A 17959-nucleotide genomic window follows, 5' to 3' on the forward strand; every position below is an offset into this window, starting at 1 on the left:
CTGTGACAAGAAGTGAACAAGGGCAGAGAGCAGAGTAGAGGGGGAAACTATTTGGCATTAAAAGGCATACAGCCCTTGGTCGGCTCCATTGGTCAGTGCCCCAAAAAGTGGCAGACAGGCCACAAACTTCCCTAGACAGCCCCGCTTTCCAACCCTCCCCACCGCCCACCCCGCAACAAAAGAGCCAGCATCACCATATTCCTCTGGGATTGGGCGTGTCCAGAGAATGGAAAAACAACAGTTGAATCTGAGTGCTGTTAAACTCCACATTCACCCTGATTATAATCTCTGGCTTTGCTGTTTGTTTGTTTTCAAACCCACCAAGGTTTACATTAGGAGCTCTGAAGTGTGGAAAATGCCTGCCAAGACCAAGACAGAGCTAAAAGAATAACCCACCAAAACATCCCTGCACGGTTGATGACCTGTCTTCTTGAGATGCATGGTGAATCTATAATACTGCAGTATACACTGTTTCATGCTTCATTCTGACTAACAGATCAACATGGTTTATTTGTTAGTAGAACTGGCTGTTGTTTGTGGAACTATTTCCATAATCTTTTATTTTGTTTCATGATGGATCAAAGGTATGTGACCTGGGACTTGTAGTACTGAACAACATCCTTATTTTGAAAGAACAGAACACATTTCCTTTCATATTTCATTTGGAAAAACAGGCCAGCGTCAATTTGTGACTTACAACCAAAAAACTAAATGAATGCTGACATAAGCCCTCAGCACATTTCCAAAAGGCTTGGTGAGTTACAGTACATGGAGGTTTACATGTTTCCTTAGCTTATACTTATAAAAGTTCATATTCTGTTAACTCATACCCAAATAATGTTGTTGACTTTTCCTATACTCATATGTGGCCAAAACATATATTGGAGAAAAAACACTTCAAAAACTCCACCTCAAAACTTGTATCTCAAACAGAACATTTAAAAAATGCTTGCTATTCCCTCATAGAACATGATGTCATGTTGGCTCATTGGCTGAGCCGGCCAATCAGTGGTTTACTCACGTAAATATTTTTAACGACCGGTATACGCCCACACCATTCTGTTGTTGGGGTACGCCCACACCATTCAAACACATAAAATCTTTAAACATACTTCATTACAATTGTTTGAAAGGAAAACGATTTCACTCATATTGTAGTTCATTTTAGGTCGTATTGCATAGAAATCTGGAAACACTGAACAGTTACTTTAAGGAGAGAACATCATCAAAGATGGGCCTTGTTAGATGAACTATCTCACGCTACATTTTACAAACTGCCTCGGTAATTATTGTTTTCAACAAACTCTTCCATGTCTCTTCTTACATAAACTGTTCTCAACCGCAATTAAGACTTGCAGCAAACATATCCAAAAAGCCTCCGAGGAGAGCGGCAGGGAGGAAATTAGAAACCTAGAATACGACACTGTTAGAAAACAGCCACATATAAAATAAAATCAGTTAGTCTTCTGGGCCTCTTGGAAGACACGTTACCGGTTAAATCTCACGTCACCTAAGAGCAACAGGTCACAATACCCTGTCTGTATATCAGTGGTATGTGTGTTGTGTTGTGTGTGCGCGCGCATGTGTGTATGAGTGGTTATTGGGGTCTCAGTGAGTCACACTAACCTGCAATGTCTAATGAGACATGATCCACACATCCTGCCGTTCATTCCGACTGTCAACGTTTGGGTCGCAGTCTGGGGTCTTTAAGCCTGTATTTCTCCATTCATTCCTCAACCTCGGAATTCATTACTGACTGTCTTACGTTCCTGACCGCAAGAACGTAAGACAGTCAAACAGGAATACGATCACCTCAGCATTCTGATGAGGTCATTCCCAACAATGAACTGCTCCTGGTGTGATGACACAGAGCCACAAAGCATCCCAGGAATGTCGTCACCCAAATATACTGAACAAAAATGTAAACGCAACATGTAACAATTTCAAAGATTTTACTGAGTTACAGTTCATATGAGGAAATCAGTCAATTGAAAAAAAAATTTTTTGCCCTAATCTATGGATTTCACTTGACTGGGAATACAGATAGGCATCTGTTGGTCATAGATACCTTAAATAAATGGTCCTCAGGATCTGGTCACAAGAGGCACCTGTGTAATGATCATGCTGTTTAATCAGCTTCTTGATATGCCACACCTGTCAGGTGGATGGATTCTCTTGGCAAAGTTTGAGAGAAAGAAGCTTTTGTGCACATGGAACATTTCTGGGATCTTTTATTTCAGCTCATGAAACATGGGACCAACAATTTACATGCTGCGTTTATATTTTTGTTCAGTATATACACTGCTCAAAAAAATAAAGGGAACACTTAAACAACACAATGTAACTCCAAGTCAATCACACTTCTGTGAAATCAAACTGTTCACTTAGGAAGCAACACTGATTGAGAATAAATTTCACATGCTGTTGTGCAAATGGAATAGACAAAAGGTGGAAATTATAGGCAATTAGTAAGACACCCCCAAAAAAGGAATGGTTCTGCAGGTGGTGACCACACACCACTTCTCAGTTCCTATGGTTCCTGGCTGATGTTTTGGTCACTTTTGAATGCTGGCGGTGCTTTCACTCTAGTGGTAGCATGAGACGGAGTCTACAACCCACACAAGTGGCTCAGGTAGTGCAGCTCATCCAGGATGGCACATCAATGCGAGCTGTGGCAAAAAAAGTTTGCTGTGTCTGTCAGCGTAGTGTCCAGAGCATGGAGGCGCTACCAGGAGACAGGCCAGTACATCAGGAGACGTGGAGGAGGCCGTAGGAGGGCAACAACCCAGCAGCAGGACCGCTACCTCCGCCTTTGTGCAAGGAGGTGCACTGCCATAGCCCTGCAAAATGACCTCCAGCAGGCCACAAATGTGCATGTGTCTGCTCAAACGGTCAGAAACAGACTCCATGAGGGTGGTATGAGGGCCCGACGTCCACAGGTGGGGGTTGTGCTTACAGCCCAACACCGTGCAGGATGTTTGGCATTTGCCAGAGAACACCAAGATTGGCAAATTCGCCACTGGCGCCCTGTGCTCTTCACAGATGAAAGCAGGTTCACACTGAGCACATGAGCACATGTGACAGACGTGACAGAGTCTGGAGACGCCGTGGAGAACGTTCTGCTGCCTGCAACATCCTCCAGCATGACCGGTTTGGCGGTGGGTCAGTCATGGTGTGGGGTGGCATTTCTTTGTGGGGCCGCACAGCCCTCCATGTGCTCGCCAGAGGTAGCCTGACTGCCATTAGGTACCGAGATGAGATCCTCAGACCCCTTGTAAGACCATATGCTGACACATGCACATTTGTGGCCTGCTGGAGGTCATTTTGCAGAGCTCTGGCAGTGTTCCTCCTTGCACAAAGGCGGAGGTAGCGGTCCTGCTGCTGGGTTGTTGCCCTCCTACGGCCTCCTCCACGTCTCCTGATGTACTGGCCTGTCTCCTGGTAGCGCCTCCATGCTCTGGACACTACGCTGACAGACACAGCAAACCTTCTTGCCACAGCTCACATTGATGTGCCATCCTGGATGAGCTGCACTACCTGAGCCACTTGTGTGGGTTGTAGACTCCGTCTCATGCTACCACTAGAGTGAAAGCATTCAAAAGTGACCAAAACATCAGCCAGGAAGCATAGGAACTGAGAAGTGGTGTGTGGTCACCACCTGCAGAACCATTCCTTTTTGGGGGGTGTCTTACTAATTGCCTATAATTTCCACCTTTTGTCTATTCCATTTGCACAACAGCATGTGAAATTTATTGTCAATCAGTGTTGCTTCCTAAGTGGACAGTTTGATTTCACAGAAGTGTGATTGACTTGGAGTTACATTGTGTTGTTTAAGTGTTCCCTTTATTTTTTTGAGCAGTGTATATGGTACAATTAAGCGTGGTTAGTTAGCACTGTTGTCTAAATGAGTTTAACTGACCCCTCCCTGGTGTATATACTGTGAATGTCTGAATGAGCATCCTTTGTAACAAATGCACTGGGAGAGAAATTACATTCAGTCTGTGGCAGACAAAGAGAAGGGAGAATGTTTATCTGCTAATATAAGATAGTAGTGTTGGTATGATGTCCCAAGCTGGGCTTCATACACATTGACTCAGGTTGACCTAAAAACCATGTGTTTGTGTGTGCGTGCGTATGCGTGCGTGTGTGCATGTGTGCATGTGTGTGTGCATTTGAAGGTTCTTTTGAGGTCTGAGGTTTTAATGGGAATGCCCCTGTAATTCACCCTGATCCCCAGAGTCTGAAATGATTCATGAGTCTAAAAACAGCTAATGAGATAAATACCGTCTATCAGTCTGCCTCAGTTTATCGTTCCCACTGCACTCTACAGAACAGGGTGACATCATCACGTCTCAGACTGAGAGAACTGACATTGATTATCTCCCTGGATTGTTGCTCTTTTATTCCCCAGTCATACATTTCATTGGTTCCTTTTACAACAGTTCAACATGGTTTTCAAATCAATATGGGTGTTTTGAAGCAATGCAATGCTTATCAAAACAGAAGATGAGCCATGAGTGTATATTATAGAACTACTGGGATGAATACTGGACCTATATTGTCATAGCATTTATTACACTCATTCTATAGGATGATATCATCGCTTTGCAGACTGACTGAGTGAAAAGAAAATGTATCATCTCACTGACTTTTGTTAATCTGCTGAATGAGACAATGAGCCCCTCATGGTGATTGGTATAGACAAGGTTATCAATCACTCTGATTGGAAAATTGGATCGTGTGACAGGCATTGTAGTGCAGAGAGTGAGTTTTCCGACTGGTGGACCGGGGTCTACTGGTGGACCGGGTCTGGTCTCCTGTGTCACAGATGTCTTTGGGGTCAGCATAGAAACCAATTATGTTGTAAGGTCACAAAAAAAATCATGATTGCAACAAAGGTTTATGATTGCAGCGACCTTAAGCGACCGTTGCTGGATTGTTAAACACAGAGATACACATTGAGGCTTCTTGTCACGTATTCATCCGTTGACATGGAAATCTCTTGTAAGCGTATACCGTTGTCATGACAACACAGATACTAGGCTCAGTATCGGTTGGTAAAGATAGTGTTGAGAGAGCTGAGAGGTCAGAAGTGAAGTGACGAGTGATTGTCTCATCATCTCGTCCCCAGTGGTGTGTTTTGTCTGTTGTACAGTAGTAGACTAAACAAAGACTGAGACCAGTGAGTCCCTAGAGACCTGGGCTGGGAGTTCGTTCAATGCAGGGGTCTGTTCTTGCAGTTGCTTTGGGAAAACAAAGTGCTATAAGAGTCATAAAGTTTTGCTTGGCTAGCAATGGTAGTGTACTCGACTAAAAATAAGGAACTACTACTGTTAATACACTACAACAAACGGAAAACCCCCTCAGTGAAACTTGACTCACTGATTCCCTTGTAGTCTATTCTAAATCCTCATCTAAATGAACCGTCTCTAGCTGTTTCATGTCCATTAGATGTTTCCCCTCAACAGGGTCAAAGTCCTAAGCGATATAAGCATAAGGGACATAAGCGGTTGCTTAGGGCCCCCGGGGTCTCCACTTACTATTGAATATACTAAGAATACTAGAATACAGCAGGTGCAATTTTGAAATGTAGTTGTTTATCAGCAGTTTTTCTCTTGCCACTGTATGTCAGTCCCTCCATTAGCCATGTCAGCTAACAATGATTTGAATGGTATCTAAACTTGTAGTAAGTCATGGCCGAATACCGATCCGGGACACAGGGCACTTGCCCATGGGCCCTGACCTCCAGGAGGCCCCATTAATTTTGTTAGTCATTCTCACTCAGATATCATGTTAGCATGGCATAAGTCATTAAAGAAATTGTGGAATTGCAGGAAATTTGCTTTAAAACTGCAACCATTTCTTTCCACTCCATGGCAAATGGGTAGAATTGCATGAAATTTGTTATAAAAATGCTAAGTTTTCTCTACATCCCATGGCAAATGGGTAGAATTGCATGAAATTTGTCATAAAAATGCAATGTTTTCTCTCCGCCCCATGGCAAATGGGTAGAATTGCATGTAATCTGTTATAAAACTGCAACACTTTCTCTACACCTATGGCAAAATGGGTAGAATTGCAAGAAATTAAATCTAAAACTTACCAAATCTCGCTTAGGGCCCACAAAAGGCTAGAGCCGGCCCTGCCCCTCAATAAGTGAAGGTGAGACTGACAGACTGATGGCGTCAGGGTGTTCTGTATCTGTATGAGGTCATCATGAAGCCTGGAGGTGGTTTGGGTTTTATGGATTTCTGCCCTGTCATGCTCCCTCCACTTCCATCTGACATGATCAAGATCTAATGAGAATGAATGTGATTCCTTCCATTTGACATAATCCAGATCTAATGAGAATGAATGTGATTCCTTCCATTTGACATAATCCAGATCTAATGAGAATGAATGTGATTCCTTCCATCTGACATAATCCAGATCTAATGAGAATGAATGTGATTCCTTCCTAAAAGTGTACACTGACTCTGTACTAGCCTTACTACCCTCCAGCTAAAGATAGGGAGAGAGATGAGAGAGAGAGATGGAAAGAGAGAGCTAGATGAGAGAGAGAGATGGAAAGAGAGAGATGGCGAGAGAGAGAGAGAGATGGAGAGAGAGCGAGAGAGAGAGAGATGGAAAGAGAGAGAGAGAGAGAGAGAGAGAGAGAGAGATGGAAAGAGAGCGAGTGAGAGAGATGAGAAGAGAGAGAGATGGAAAGAGATGGAGAGATAGATAGAGGGAGAGAGAGAGAGATGAAGAGATGGAGCCCTTTGAATTGAATTGAGAGAGACAGCCCAATTCTGATATTTTTTGCACTAATTGGTCTTTTGACCAATCAAGCCAGATATTTTCTTTTTCAGAGCTGATCTGATTAGTCAAAAGACCAATTAGTGAGAATTGAATTGGGTACCTTTGTGAATGGCGCCTCAAGCAGGCACATCATTTCTTGGACTGCTTCTGTGGGGTAAAAAGCAGATCCCAATCAGTCACATATTCACACTTGCCAAAGTCACCCTGCAAGAATGACATCATGGACGAAAACCCACTAGTCAATTCAGTCCCCCACCCACGCATACATTTATATACACACACACACACACACACACACACACACACACACACACACACACACACACACACACACACACACACACACACACACACACACACACACACACACACACACACACACAGAGAGACATACACACACACACACACACACACACACACACACACACACACACACACACACACACACACACACACACACACACACACACACACACACACAGAGAGAGACATACACACACACACACACACACACACACACACACACACACACACACACACACACACACACACACACACACACACACACACACACACACACACAGAGAGATACGCTCTGTGTGCAGCAACCATGGCAACCAACATCTAAGCCATGACATCACCCTTCCCACCCCAGGAGAGAAGGTGACTCGTGACTTGTCCGTCAGTCGGTGACTCTCTTCCCGGGGATTTCATTCAGCTAGACGTAGAAACTCGATAACGGTATCGAAACTGCCAGGACGTTTCAACAACCCTCTATGTGGTTTACAGGGATAACACTAAACTACCAAAACAGAACATGTTACAGGTCCAATCAGCTGTCAGGGCCTACCTAGACCCATATCAGACCAGGGGGGGAAATTCCCTCTGACCACCACCTACCGCCCACTGTCTAGCACCTCCACAGTACTATGCTGTTGTGGGACTGATTCTTGAACCGACAGTTTTCCCACAATCGTGAGTCACTGCATGGCTCTCCCGCTATCACACAGGTGCTGTCTGGAACCATTCAAATGAACATAGACACAGTATACACACATCACATCACCCCATACAGATGCAGGGTTTAGAGAATATCATTTGAAAAGAAAGGATACTTTTTGTAATACTTCCAGAGTTGCAGTATAGATTGGATCAGAGTTCAGAAGGCTGTCATTACCTATTAGTCAAATACATAGTGTACATAAAGACAACACACGTACACAGAACATTAACGTCATTTAGCAGACACTCTTAATAACCAGAGCGATTTACAGGAGCAATTAGGGTTAAGTGCCTTGCTCAAGGACACATTGTTCACCCTGTTGATGGCTCGGGGATTCCAACAAGCAATCTGTTGGTTACTGGCCCAACGCTCTTAACCACTAGGCTACCTGCCAGTCTACATTGTCTTCAATTAGCCACAACTGGTGATAAATGAAATTCAGATTACAGACGATGACTCAATGATTAATTAATTATTGAATTAATCATCTTGCACTTTATCTAGAACTCCTAGGAAACAATGGAGACATGCTAGTGTGGAACGAGGGGGATGGGGGTCCATACATCCTGGGACAACTTCTAAAGCCAGACTGCAGACTGCTCCAGACACCCACGCACCATATGGTGGGCCCTGACCCGAGCCCTGACTCAGCCGTCTAGGACCGTCTGAGACCCTGAGAACAGGATGTGTCACAAGCTTAGAGTTCTGTATGTGCCCGTGTAATGGAGTCCACCCGTGAACGGCCGACCCGGGTATTAGAACTCGCGTTCACAACTATATTTGATAGGGCTGTCGACTAACTTGCTTCAATGCAGTATCTATCTACAGTAGGAGTATGCAGTACTATCAAAAAACTGTCTAACTATAAAACATTTTACAACTTGTAGCCTTTAAGAACCACTATTTCTTAAGAGCAGTGCTCTTCAATCCTGGCCCTGGGATCCACAAAGTCTAAACAAGGGCTATAGGGCTTGATATATAGTAAATTAGTTGAATCAGGTGCTTTAGTGCTGGGCTAGCACAAACTACTGAGATAATGGAGTTGAACTACATCCTTGATCAATAGCGCCATCTGGTGACAACAGCTTGGATCCACCCTGTAGTGTGCTGGCATGCCCATGCTTCTCATCCATCCACATAGCCGTTTTAGTCACGCCTTGTATAAAAGGTCAGATCTAAACATATATCCACGAAAATGTGAAGCAACAACTTCATACAACGATTCAATCAATGTTTATTACCCAATGAAACATAATTATACTTTGGAAAGGCCAACCCACCATGGGCAGGTCTACAGTACACAACTGTTGGGAACTGGAATTCCTGGTAGGTTTTTCAAATTGACAGAAACTTCAGGCCTTTAAGGAGGATTTGTATAAAACACTTTGCATAACACACATTTTTGTCCCAGTATCATTTCTTCTGACATTCCTTTTTACAAAGTAGGCCTACATAGTTGCACCTCCAATAATTTGAAATAAAATAAATTATTTAAAAAGTACATTCAAGTGAACAATAGGCTATCAACCCTGAGATTAGGTAAAGTGAGATATTAGCTATTCAGATTTCAGGGAAGCTCAGATATATCTCTTCAAGCGTGCATGATGTCTGAATGGCCACGGGATGGTTCATGTTGATGAGAGAAGACACCAGACTGTCCACCATGGCTTTTAAACAGTCCTGCAGATCTCTAAGGTCCCGGTCCTTCTGACAGTCAGTCCCTCATTGCCATGCGCATACAGATGTTCCTCAGCTCTATGCTTTCCTAGGTGGAGAGAGTAGAGCCACAGATAGAACAATGAGCCAGATATTTCACCGGAAGTATATATGTGAAGTATCAGGTTAGCATTTCCACTCACTACCAAATATGGTGATGAGAGGAAACCCAGTGGCCGGCAGTGGGAGAAGATGGAGCGAGATGGATTTTGGCTGATGAAACCAAATCTCCATACAGTTTTAAGGTAAATCAAGAAATCTGTTATAATTTGAATTTTTTTAATGTCTATTTACATCTAGATGTTTGGTGCAGTATTTCTCTAGTGAAATAATGTGCATGAAAACTAGTCAGACTAGACTGATGGGCTCTTACCACAGATGATTTGTTTACATCGCAGTTTAGGATAACTAATGTGGACTAATCCACATAAATATTTGATAAATAATAAAGTAAGAGAAGCAATGTTTCCTCAAAATGTTTTTGCCACTGAACAAATTTCAACTTCCAGCTCGAGTTTACTGTGAACACTGAGGCTGTACCCGCTTTAAGTTACAGTTTCAGACAGTGGTCAAGTAAGCTACTGTGGCTATTTGATCATAATATAGGCCTACCAGTGTCGCCTACCATCAAAAACAACTGAGAAAATGCATTCCATAACATTTTAACTTGGAAATGGCTGTTCTATCATTCAGCCTACAGTAGCAGCCAATGTGTTGTTTTCAATGTAGGCCTACATTCCATGAGACCTTTGAAAAAATAAATCTGGGTTTGACATTAACCTGTTTATCAACTTGTCCTTTAGACAAGGAGGTGACTGAAAATGTTCTTGTTGTTTGATGCAAGAAACCACTTTACAAAATAAAATGCATTATTATTAACATACCATTATTACAGAATCGGCTCTAGATTTGCTTTCAAATATGTCTAGAAATGTACTTGTTTTGTGCTCTTGTAGGAAGCAATCACTCCATTGCTGACTACAAATGATCTATAACTGGTCTTAGTTTTTGGTTAGGCATAAGGTTAGCAATGTGGTTATGGTTAGGTTCAAAATCCCATTTTAAGAAGAGAAATTGTAGAAATATGAAGCCTTAGGACTTTGTGGCTGTGGTAACTAGTGACGACCGTTAAGAAACTCTGGTAAGAGCCAACAAGGAATGTTGTTTGTATACTCTTTGTTCTTTCTATATTTGACATTTTGAATTGCTTTACAATACAAAAAATAAAGGTTAGGATAATTAACGGTTAAAGTTAGGAAAAGGGTTAGGCTTAGCTACAATGCTGTTGTCCCGACATAAAATAACAGCCACAGACCAACGGCTAGCATCAATTGGTGTAACTTGATATCAAGAAAACGCCCCTAATTGTGGTCTGCAATTATACCCTTCACGAAAAAAAAGACCAAAACGTCACAAGAACGTCGTCATAATATATCCGTGAACTGTTTCGACTGGGAAGCGTATGGTAAGCTTTTACGTCTAGCCAACATGAGTCAGTCATATTAAATTCAGTGTTTCTTTTTAACATATACACAATATTTTGATATCCATACCATACAATATTGTTTTCTCATTCATAATCATTTTTATTCTAATCTCTAGCCTATCAATCAAATGGAAAGATATCAAACATTTTTGACAAATTATGCAAACCAGCAGATGCACACCATCACTCACCAAGAAATTATAATTTCATATAAGGGATAAAACACTCACTTTAGGACGCAGAAATGTCCTCAGATCCTGAAACGAACATTGACTGATTTCTTCCTCGACTGTGAGTATTTGGGTTAGAATATCGATTAGCTGCGTAATGACACTTTCACGCGCCTTTTCTGCTATTGTGTGGGCCGCTGCTGACGAGTCTTGGATGGTTGTCACTTGTTTTTCTAGTCCAAGTTTAGTGGGCCTACTAATCGCTGTTCGGTGGGAGCGCACATTCTGTAGCAACTTCAGTGCTTCTGTTTGGTGCTCCATGGGACTGTACAGCAACGTTGCTGTCTCTATTTGGGCCCCTCTCTGTGTCGCTGTCTGTAGCGCTGTAGCACTCCGGAGCACCTAGGTGCGCTTAAGTCACAAGAGTCTCCACCTCTCCCACTCACGCGTCAATTGTTGCGCTATCGCTGGTATTTGTGGTAATTAAATGTTAATGACAGCCACTTTCCCAACATACACACACATACATAGACACACACACACACACACACCACATGACCCCTTTTCTCAACTGTTATCTGTTTACTTTAGTCAGCGAAAAGGGCCACAGGGAGTTGGAAAATGAGGAACCAGACCTAAACTAAACCTGTCTAAGAACATCCCAACTGTACAAGGTTTAGACTGTATAAGATCACACATCAACACCTCCTTATGCAGATTACAGTTACTGTGTACTCATGATTAGCATCTGGAAAGGCTGAGAGGAGAGAAAGGAGACTTTCCTTGCTGTTGTCTAGCAGACCCCAAACTATAAAAAATGTATGTAACCTTTATTTAACTAGGCAAGCCAGTTAAGAACAAATTCTTATTTACAATGACGGCCTACCTCGGCCAAACCCGGACGACGCTGGGCCAAATGTGCGCCGCCCTATGGGATTCCCAATCACGGCCGGATGTGATACAGCTTGGAACCGGGGACTGTAGTGACACCTTTTACACTGAAATGCAGTGCCTTAGAACGCTGCGCCACTCGGGAGCCCAAAACTACAGCATCTCTATTCAATAGATCCGTCTCTCTGCTTTCTTTCTGCTATCGAATACAAGCCTGGGGGGCTTGTATTAGCTATGGCAGAGTTCTGGTGTTGACAGCAGCTGCACATGGAGCTTGTCTTTTCTATAATGGCTGCTACCTTTCCTCATCTCTTATTTCATTTACACTCATTTGAAGGCCCAGGAAAGTGCTAATGAGGAAAAGGCAATGATGCACCGACAGGGTGTCCCCACCCCATGGCAACCCCAGGTGTCCCCCAGCAGGCAGCAGTCACGACAACAACACAGAGCTCACCCCGGAGTCTCCCACAGATTGAATCAACCTGTTTATAATATCTAAACATCCTCATGTTAATGACAAAAAATTTGAGATATCGATTTATCACTTTTTATCTACAGTATTTATAAAACTTCCCACTGGGCACACAGTTGTTGAATCAACGTTGTTTCCACGTCATTTCAATGAAATTACGTTGAACCAGCATTAAATAGACATTGAATTGACATCTGTGCCCAGTGGGTTAGCAAGCATGTGTAGAAACATTGTTGATTCTTTGAAAACTGTCAGAACTAGCATGCCTTTGTGGAGTTCAACATTTCATTTCCTAAATGGTCTCAGATTTTCAAATGATGTGCTTCCAAATGGAGTCCAACTCCACATACTTAGAGCAGTCGGCAGAATCGTGAGTTCACGTCGTTGAGGTAGCCCTTTTGAAAAGGTGTAGTGTCTCCCAGAAAAGCTGTGTCTTCGTTGGTGAGGTCACTGCAAGAAGAAGCAGATGCCGTGGTTTGGCCAGTCGTTTCTTCCTTTCTCACATTGTCTGGTTCTTCTGTGTCTAAATGGGACAAGAAAGACTCCTTTATCTGGCTGTATCATATGAAACTGAGTCTTTCATATCTTCTGATATGTAATGAAGGCTGTATAACTTGTCCAATAATAAACACATTTTGTTGTTTAATAACCTTTCTTTTCTCCCTACTAGCTAGCAATTCGAACAAACCCAAATTGCCTAACCTCTCTCGCTCTCTCCCGCCCCCTGCTGGTTGTCTCTGTACACGCAGGGCTCTCCTGTCCCTCTGGCCATGATGGTGTCCTCAGACACACACAGGTTCTGCAGCAGGAAGTAGGTAGTCATCAGGCCTTTTCCCTTCACCTGGATCTCTCCTCTTTCCAGGATGTCAAAGCCCTTATCTTCCAGCGCACTGCAGATAGGTATAGTTAGAGAGAATCGGAATCATAAGAACTAAGTTCTTCGGCCAACTTTATTGGCAAATCTGAATGGGAGCCATGTTGGCACTACCTGTATGTGAAGGGGCTGAGGTGTATGTGGTCAGGCAGTCCGTGACTCTCCATGCGGGAGGCAGTGTTGACCGTATCTCCAAACAGGCAGTATCGAGGCATCTTGTCCCCAACCACACCAGCCAGCACTGGACCTGTGTGCAGACCCACCCGAATCTGGTACACGCACACCACACACACAGACACACACACACCGTCACTTTAAATCACAATTCCATAGCTTCATTAAAGAACAGCTCATTTTGGACTATAATGTCACCTGGATGGGTTGCCCAGTGATAGGGTTGGTCACCTCCCGAGCAGCGATACGCATACCCAGGGCAAAGTTGGCCACCCGCTCTGCATGGCTGTCAGCTGGAATGGGAACCCCACCCACCACCATGTAGGCGTCTCCAATAGTCTCCACCTGGAAGAGCCGAGGCGTTCATAGCACTCGTTGAAAGGTTGGCTGCATCTCAATAGTTGAAAGTATTTTCCTTTCCTTATCTCCTCTCCTTCATTCAACCTTTCATTTACCTGGGCCTCCCGGGTGGAGCAGTGGTCTAGGGCATTGCATCGCAGTGCTAACTGCGCCACCAGAGTCTCTGGGTTCGCCCCCAGGCTCTGTCGCAGCCGGCCGCGACCGGGAGGTCCGTGGGGCGACGCACAATTGGGCTAGCGTCGTCCGGGTTAGGGAGGGTTTGGCCGGTAGGGATTTCCTTGTCTCATCGCGCTCCAGCGACTCCTGTGGCGGGCTGGGCGCAGTGCGCGCTAACCAAGGGGGCCAGGTGCACGGTGTTTCCTCCGACACATTGGTGCGGCTGGCTTCCGGGTTGGAGGCGCGCTGTGTTAAAGAAGCAGTACGGCTTGGTTGGGTTGTGCCTCGGAGGACGCATGGCTTTCGACCTTCGTCTCTCCCGAGCCCGTACGGGAGTTGTAGCGATGAGACAAGATAGTAATTACTAGCGATTGGATACCACGAAAATTGGGGTGAAAAGGGGATAAAATAAAAAATTAAAATAAACTTTCATTTACCCCTTCATGTACCTCGCTCTTTCTCTCTGTATACCTTGTACACGTCATGGACGCTGGTAAGGCGGTCGAACTTGGAGTACATGGAGTTGAGCATGTTGACGATCTGGATGGGCTCGCAGGCAGCACAGATATTGGTGAAGGTGACCACATCACTGAACAGGATGGTGCACACCTGGAACTCACCTGAAATAGAGGGAGAAAGGTGAAGCAGAGACGTTTGTAATGGCTATACTTTTCATTACACAGGTCTTCTAGCTCATTTGAAGAGTAGAACAAAATAAAAGGCAGCAGATATGCTGGCCCTGTCTGGAGGACCAGGTAGATATGGAATTAGCCAGACATTGCCATCGTACCTGCTTCCACCCTCTTGCCCTCCTTCAGCTGGTTGGCTACGTGGCGAGGCAACATGGCGTAGAGCAGAGTCTCCGTCTTCTTCTTCTCCGTCTCGAGGTGGCGTGAGAGGATCCTCAGCTCCTCCTATGAAATTACAACATGATAGACAAAGAGGATGAGAAAACAGTGAGATGAGAAACGGACAAAGAAGGAGAGATGTATGTGCCTTTTTGCGCTCCAGCTGATTGGACAGCTCCATCTCGGCCAGACGCTGTTGGTTAAGCAGGATGAGGTCCCGGGTGGTGTCGTGCTGGGCGATGTCGGAGATGTGCAGACCCCTCTCCTCCAACTCCTGCAGGCTGCGCAGCTTCGGGGAGCACAGGTACACCATACAGCCCAGAGACTCCATCCACACCATCTGACCTGGGTACAGGGGCGTTATTCAGTCATACCATGGACACAATGCAGAGCCAACCTGCACAATCAGACATCGGATCAGAGAAGGGGAGTTTGACTGAACCTCTGAGTTTGAGCATGGACTGATGCTGAGAGGCCAGTGGCACCATCTCCCGTCTGGTCTTCAGGACAAACTGGCTGTTAATGAACTTCCTGATGCTCTCGATGTTGAAGGTCACCTGCGGATGGACAATGCTGAAGTACTCATCCAGACGGATGTCCATCGTCTGCAGCCCAGGGACAAACTTCTGGATGTTAATCCCAGTCTGCTTCACCTTGAGCTGGGCACACATAGAGAAGAGTACTGGTAACAATGTACCAATAGGACTAATAACTGCTTAATTATCGTTTTGCATAAACTTAGAAAGATACAAGTTGCCTTACCTGTTTATCAAAGACAATGTGGAAAGGGAAGGCATTGCAGAATGCTTGTTCCTCCATCCACAGCTTATCTGGGTAGCAGGGTGTGAACGACTTCAGAAGGTTGTCTGGGGGGGGGGGGCAGAAGAATCATTCTCATTAGATGTTCTCATATCAACATGAAAGCGTCCAGCAAACTTTGCTTTTGGAGTGAACACTTCAAGTAAAGAAAGAGCCCAACCTTTTCCAAACATGACAATGCTCCTAACCATGTCCCAGCGTGATCTTTTCCCAGCAGGGCAGTGGGGCAGACTGGCACACCTGGCTCTCATTCTCTCCAATGCCTCTGCCTGATGCTGTTACCAGACCAGAGGAATACACCAGAGATCTCACACTGAACCCCTGGAGGCCACAGTGTCTGCTGGGTGTAGACTACTTTGCTCTTATTTTTTAACCCTCTAGACATAATTCTATTTTCATTCCATTATAAAACATGTAATAGTTAAACACTGCTACTTGACTCTTGTTTTGAATCATGACAAATTTAAATAAAAAAATAAACTTCTCACCCTCCTATCAATCTCCTCATCCTCCTTGGTTACCTCCTTCTCTCTTTGGGGCCGGAAATCCCTCTTTGGCCCTCTGCTCCTCTGAGAGACCAGGAAGACCACATGCTCTTTCTTCCCTGTGCGCTCGTCTTCCTCTGATTGGTTAAGGATGGTCATGCTCACTTCGCTGTCAAAGAAGTCTTTGGCCACCGCCTCAATGATGCCTGCACAGAGAGAAAAGAGATAACCTCCTTAGATTAAAGGTACATTTTAGGTATGGATGACTACCGTACCTGGCACAATGTGATATAGGCCTTTCCTGTCCGAGTAGTAATGAAGCAACATCCTCCCATCGTCGTTCTTCTCCACACGGAACGAGGGAGCGTTCATCTCCTGGAAGAAGGATATTTATTGCATACATCATCTTTTTTTAAATCTGGGCTCTAATGGATTGAAATACATAGTAGATAATCCATTGTAGAGGCCGTAAACAGAAGGTCACCTGGTAGGAGAGAGCCAGGTAGCTGTGAAGGGCATCCAGGTTCTCAATGAACTCCACCAGGTTCCCCCCTAGCGTACGCAGCATGGTGTCGTACCCCGACATCTTACAGAAGCTGAAGAAGTACTCCCCGAAAAGCTTCAGCACCACCTCAGAAGACATGTCTGTGGCCACAACACCACCACATCATCATCATTGTCATCACTATATCATCACCACCTGTCAAACTAAATGGTGCCTATCTCTCCCCTTAGTTTGGGACTGTAGACTGTCCCGTAATTCTAACCCTGACACCGTGTCATGTCCACAGGCTCTGAGGTGACCCCTCGGGTACAGGACACCTGGGCCACACTTGGGTCACCTGTGCCACACCCGGAGGGCCTCAGCAGGGACGTTGTTAACACCTGACCTCACCTGGAGGGCCTCAGCAGGGACGTTGTTAACACCTGGCCTTACACACCCCCTCCCCCGAGGAGGTAGACACTCCTAACCACTGATATAAGGGTATCAAAAACACTGACCTGTGTTTCTGGTTCAAGATTAAACACCGTTATAGAATTGTAAAGAACGTAGAGACTGGAACTTACCCAGCATAGAACATGCCTCCTGCACCAGACGCAGAGTTATGACATCATCATATATCTCATAAGTCATAAACGTGTCCTGGACCTCTGCCAGGGTCCTGAAGAGATAGAGAGAATTGGCATACTCATGTCCTGAATCGTTTCAAATTTACATCAACAGTTACTTAGTACACAAAATACCAGACCTCAGTTTCTCCCATGTTTCTTCACCAAATTTCTCAATGACCAGAGATTTCAGACAGGTGTTTATGAATCCGTACTGCGAACACAAACAGTGAAGAAGAAGAGAGCGATATGAGATATCATAGTTGTCTAAAGCAAAACTAGAATGACTTGATGTTAAAATCAACAAACAGACATCTTGGTACTCACCATCTCTCTGGTATCTCTCTGTCCTCGTCCTCCTGGTTTGTACTCTCTATGTACAGAACCCCTAACTCCTCTCTCTCTCACTCTCTCTCTCACACACACACACACAAGCACACACAAGCACACACACACACACACACACACACACACACACACACACACACACACACACACACACACACACGCACACGATGGAATTACTCTGCCACCATATGGTGAGAATTAGACATTGCATGGCATCCAGTCCCATCTTCTTGTTGCATGAATCCT

At 44.5% G+C, this 17959-nt stretch overlaps 2 protein-coding genes across 2 annotated transcripts; both read right to left on the reverse strand.

The window, feature by feature from the left end:
• Positions 1-9364: 9364 nt before the first annotated feature.
• Positions 9365-11531, reverse strand: dleu7 (deleted in lymphocytic leukemia 7). The gene is given in 3 exon segments (XM_055928095.1): positions 9365-9521; positions 9523-9569; positions 11237-11531. Coding segments are annotated over 3 exon segments (465 nt in total). The 5' UTR covers positions 11498-11531.
• Positions 11532-12548: 1017 nt separating this feature from the next.
• Positions 12549-17749, reverse strand: LOC129858861 (guanylate cyclase soluble subunit beta-2-like). Its single transcript, XM_055928096.1, has 16 exons — positions 17693-17749; positions 17506-17579; positions 17324-17418; positions 16740-16900; positions 16531-16630; positions 16259-16461; positions 15931-16045; positions 15714-15817; positions 15394-15610; positions 15100-15296; positions 14894-15017; positions 14575-14723; positions 13786-13932; positions 13528-13682; positions 13242-13429; positions 12549-13062 (listed from the first exon to the last, which is right to left on the reverse strand). Exons 1-16 carry the CDS (start codon positions 17693-17695, stop codon positions 12890-12892), a joined length of 2205 nt encoding a protein of 734 aa, XP_055784071.1. The 5' UTR covers positions 17696-17749; the 3' UTR covers positions 12549-12889.
• Positions 17750-17959: the final 210 nt, after the last annotated feature.

This window comes from Salvelinus fontinalis, chromosome 7 (genome assembly GCF_029448725.1).
Source record: "Salvelinus fontinalis isolate EN_2023a chromosome 7, ASM2944872v1, whole genome shotgun sequence".
In the NCBI taxonomy this organism is placed as follows: Eukaryota; Metazoa; Chordata; class Actinopteri; order Salmoniformes; family Salmonidae; genus Salvelinus; species Salvelinus fontinalis.

Bases quoted from the DNA above. Each gene is read 5' to 3' on its own strand.
- LOC129858861 (XM_055928096.1), bottom strand. The intron at 17,419-17,505 runs GTCTGGTATTTT...CTATCTCTTCAG, and splicing joins GAAACATGGGAGAAACTGAG to GACCCTGGCAGAGGTCCAGG. The intron at 13,063-13,241 runs GTTAGGCAATTT...TGTCCCATTTAG, and splicing joins GGCGGGAGAGAGCGAGAGAG to ACACAGAAGAACCAGACAAT.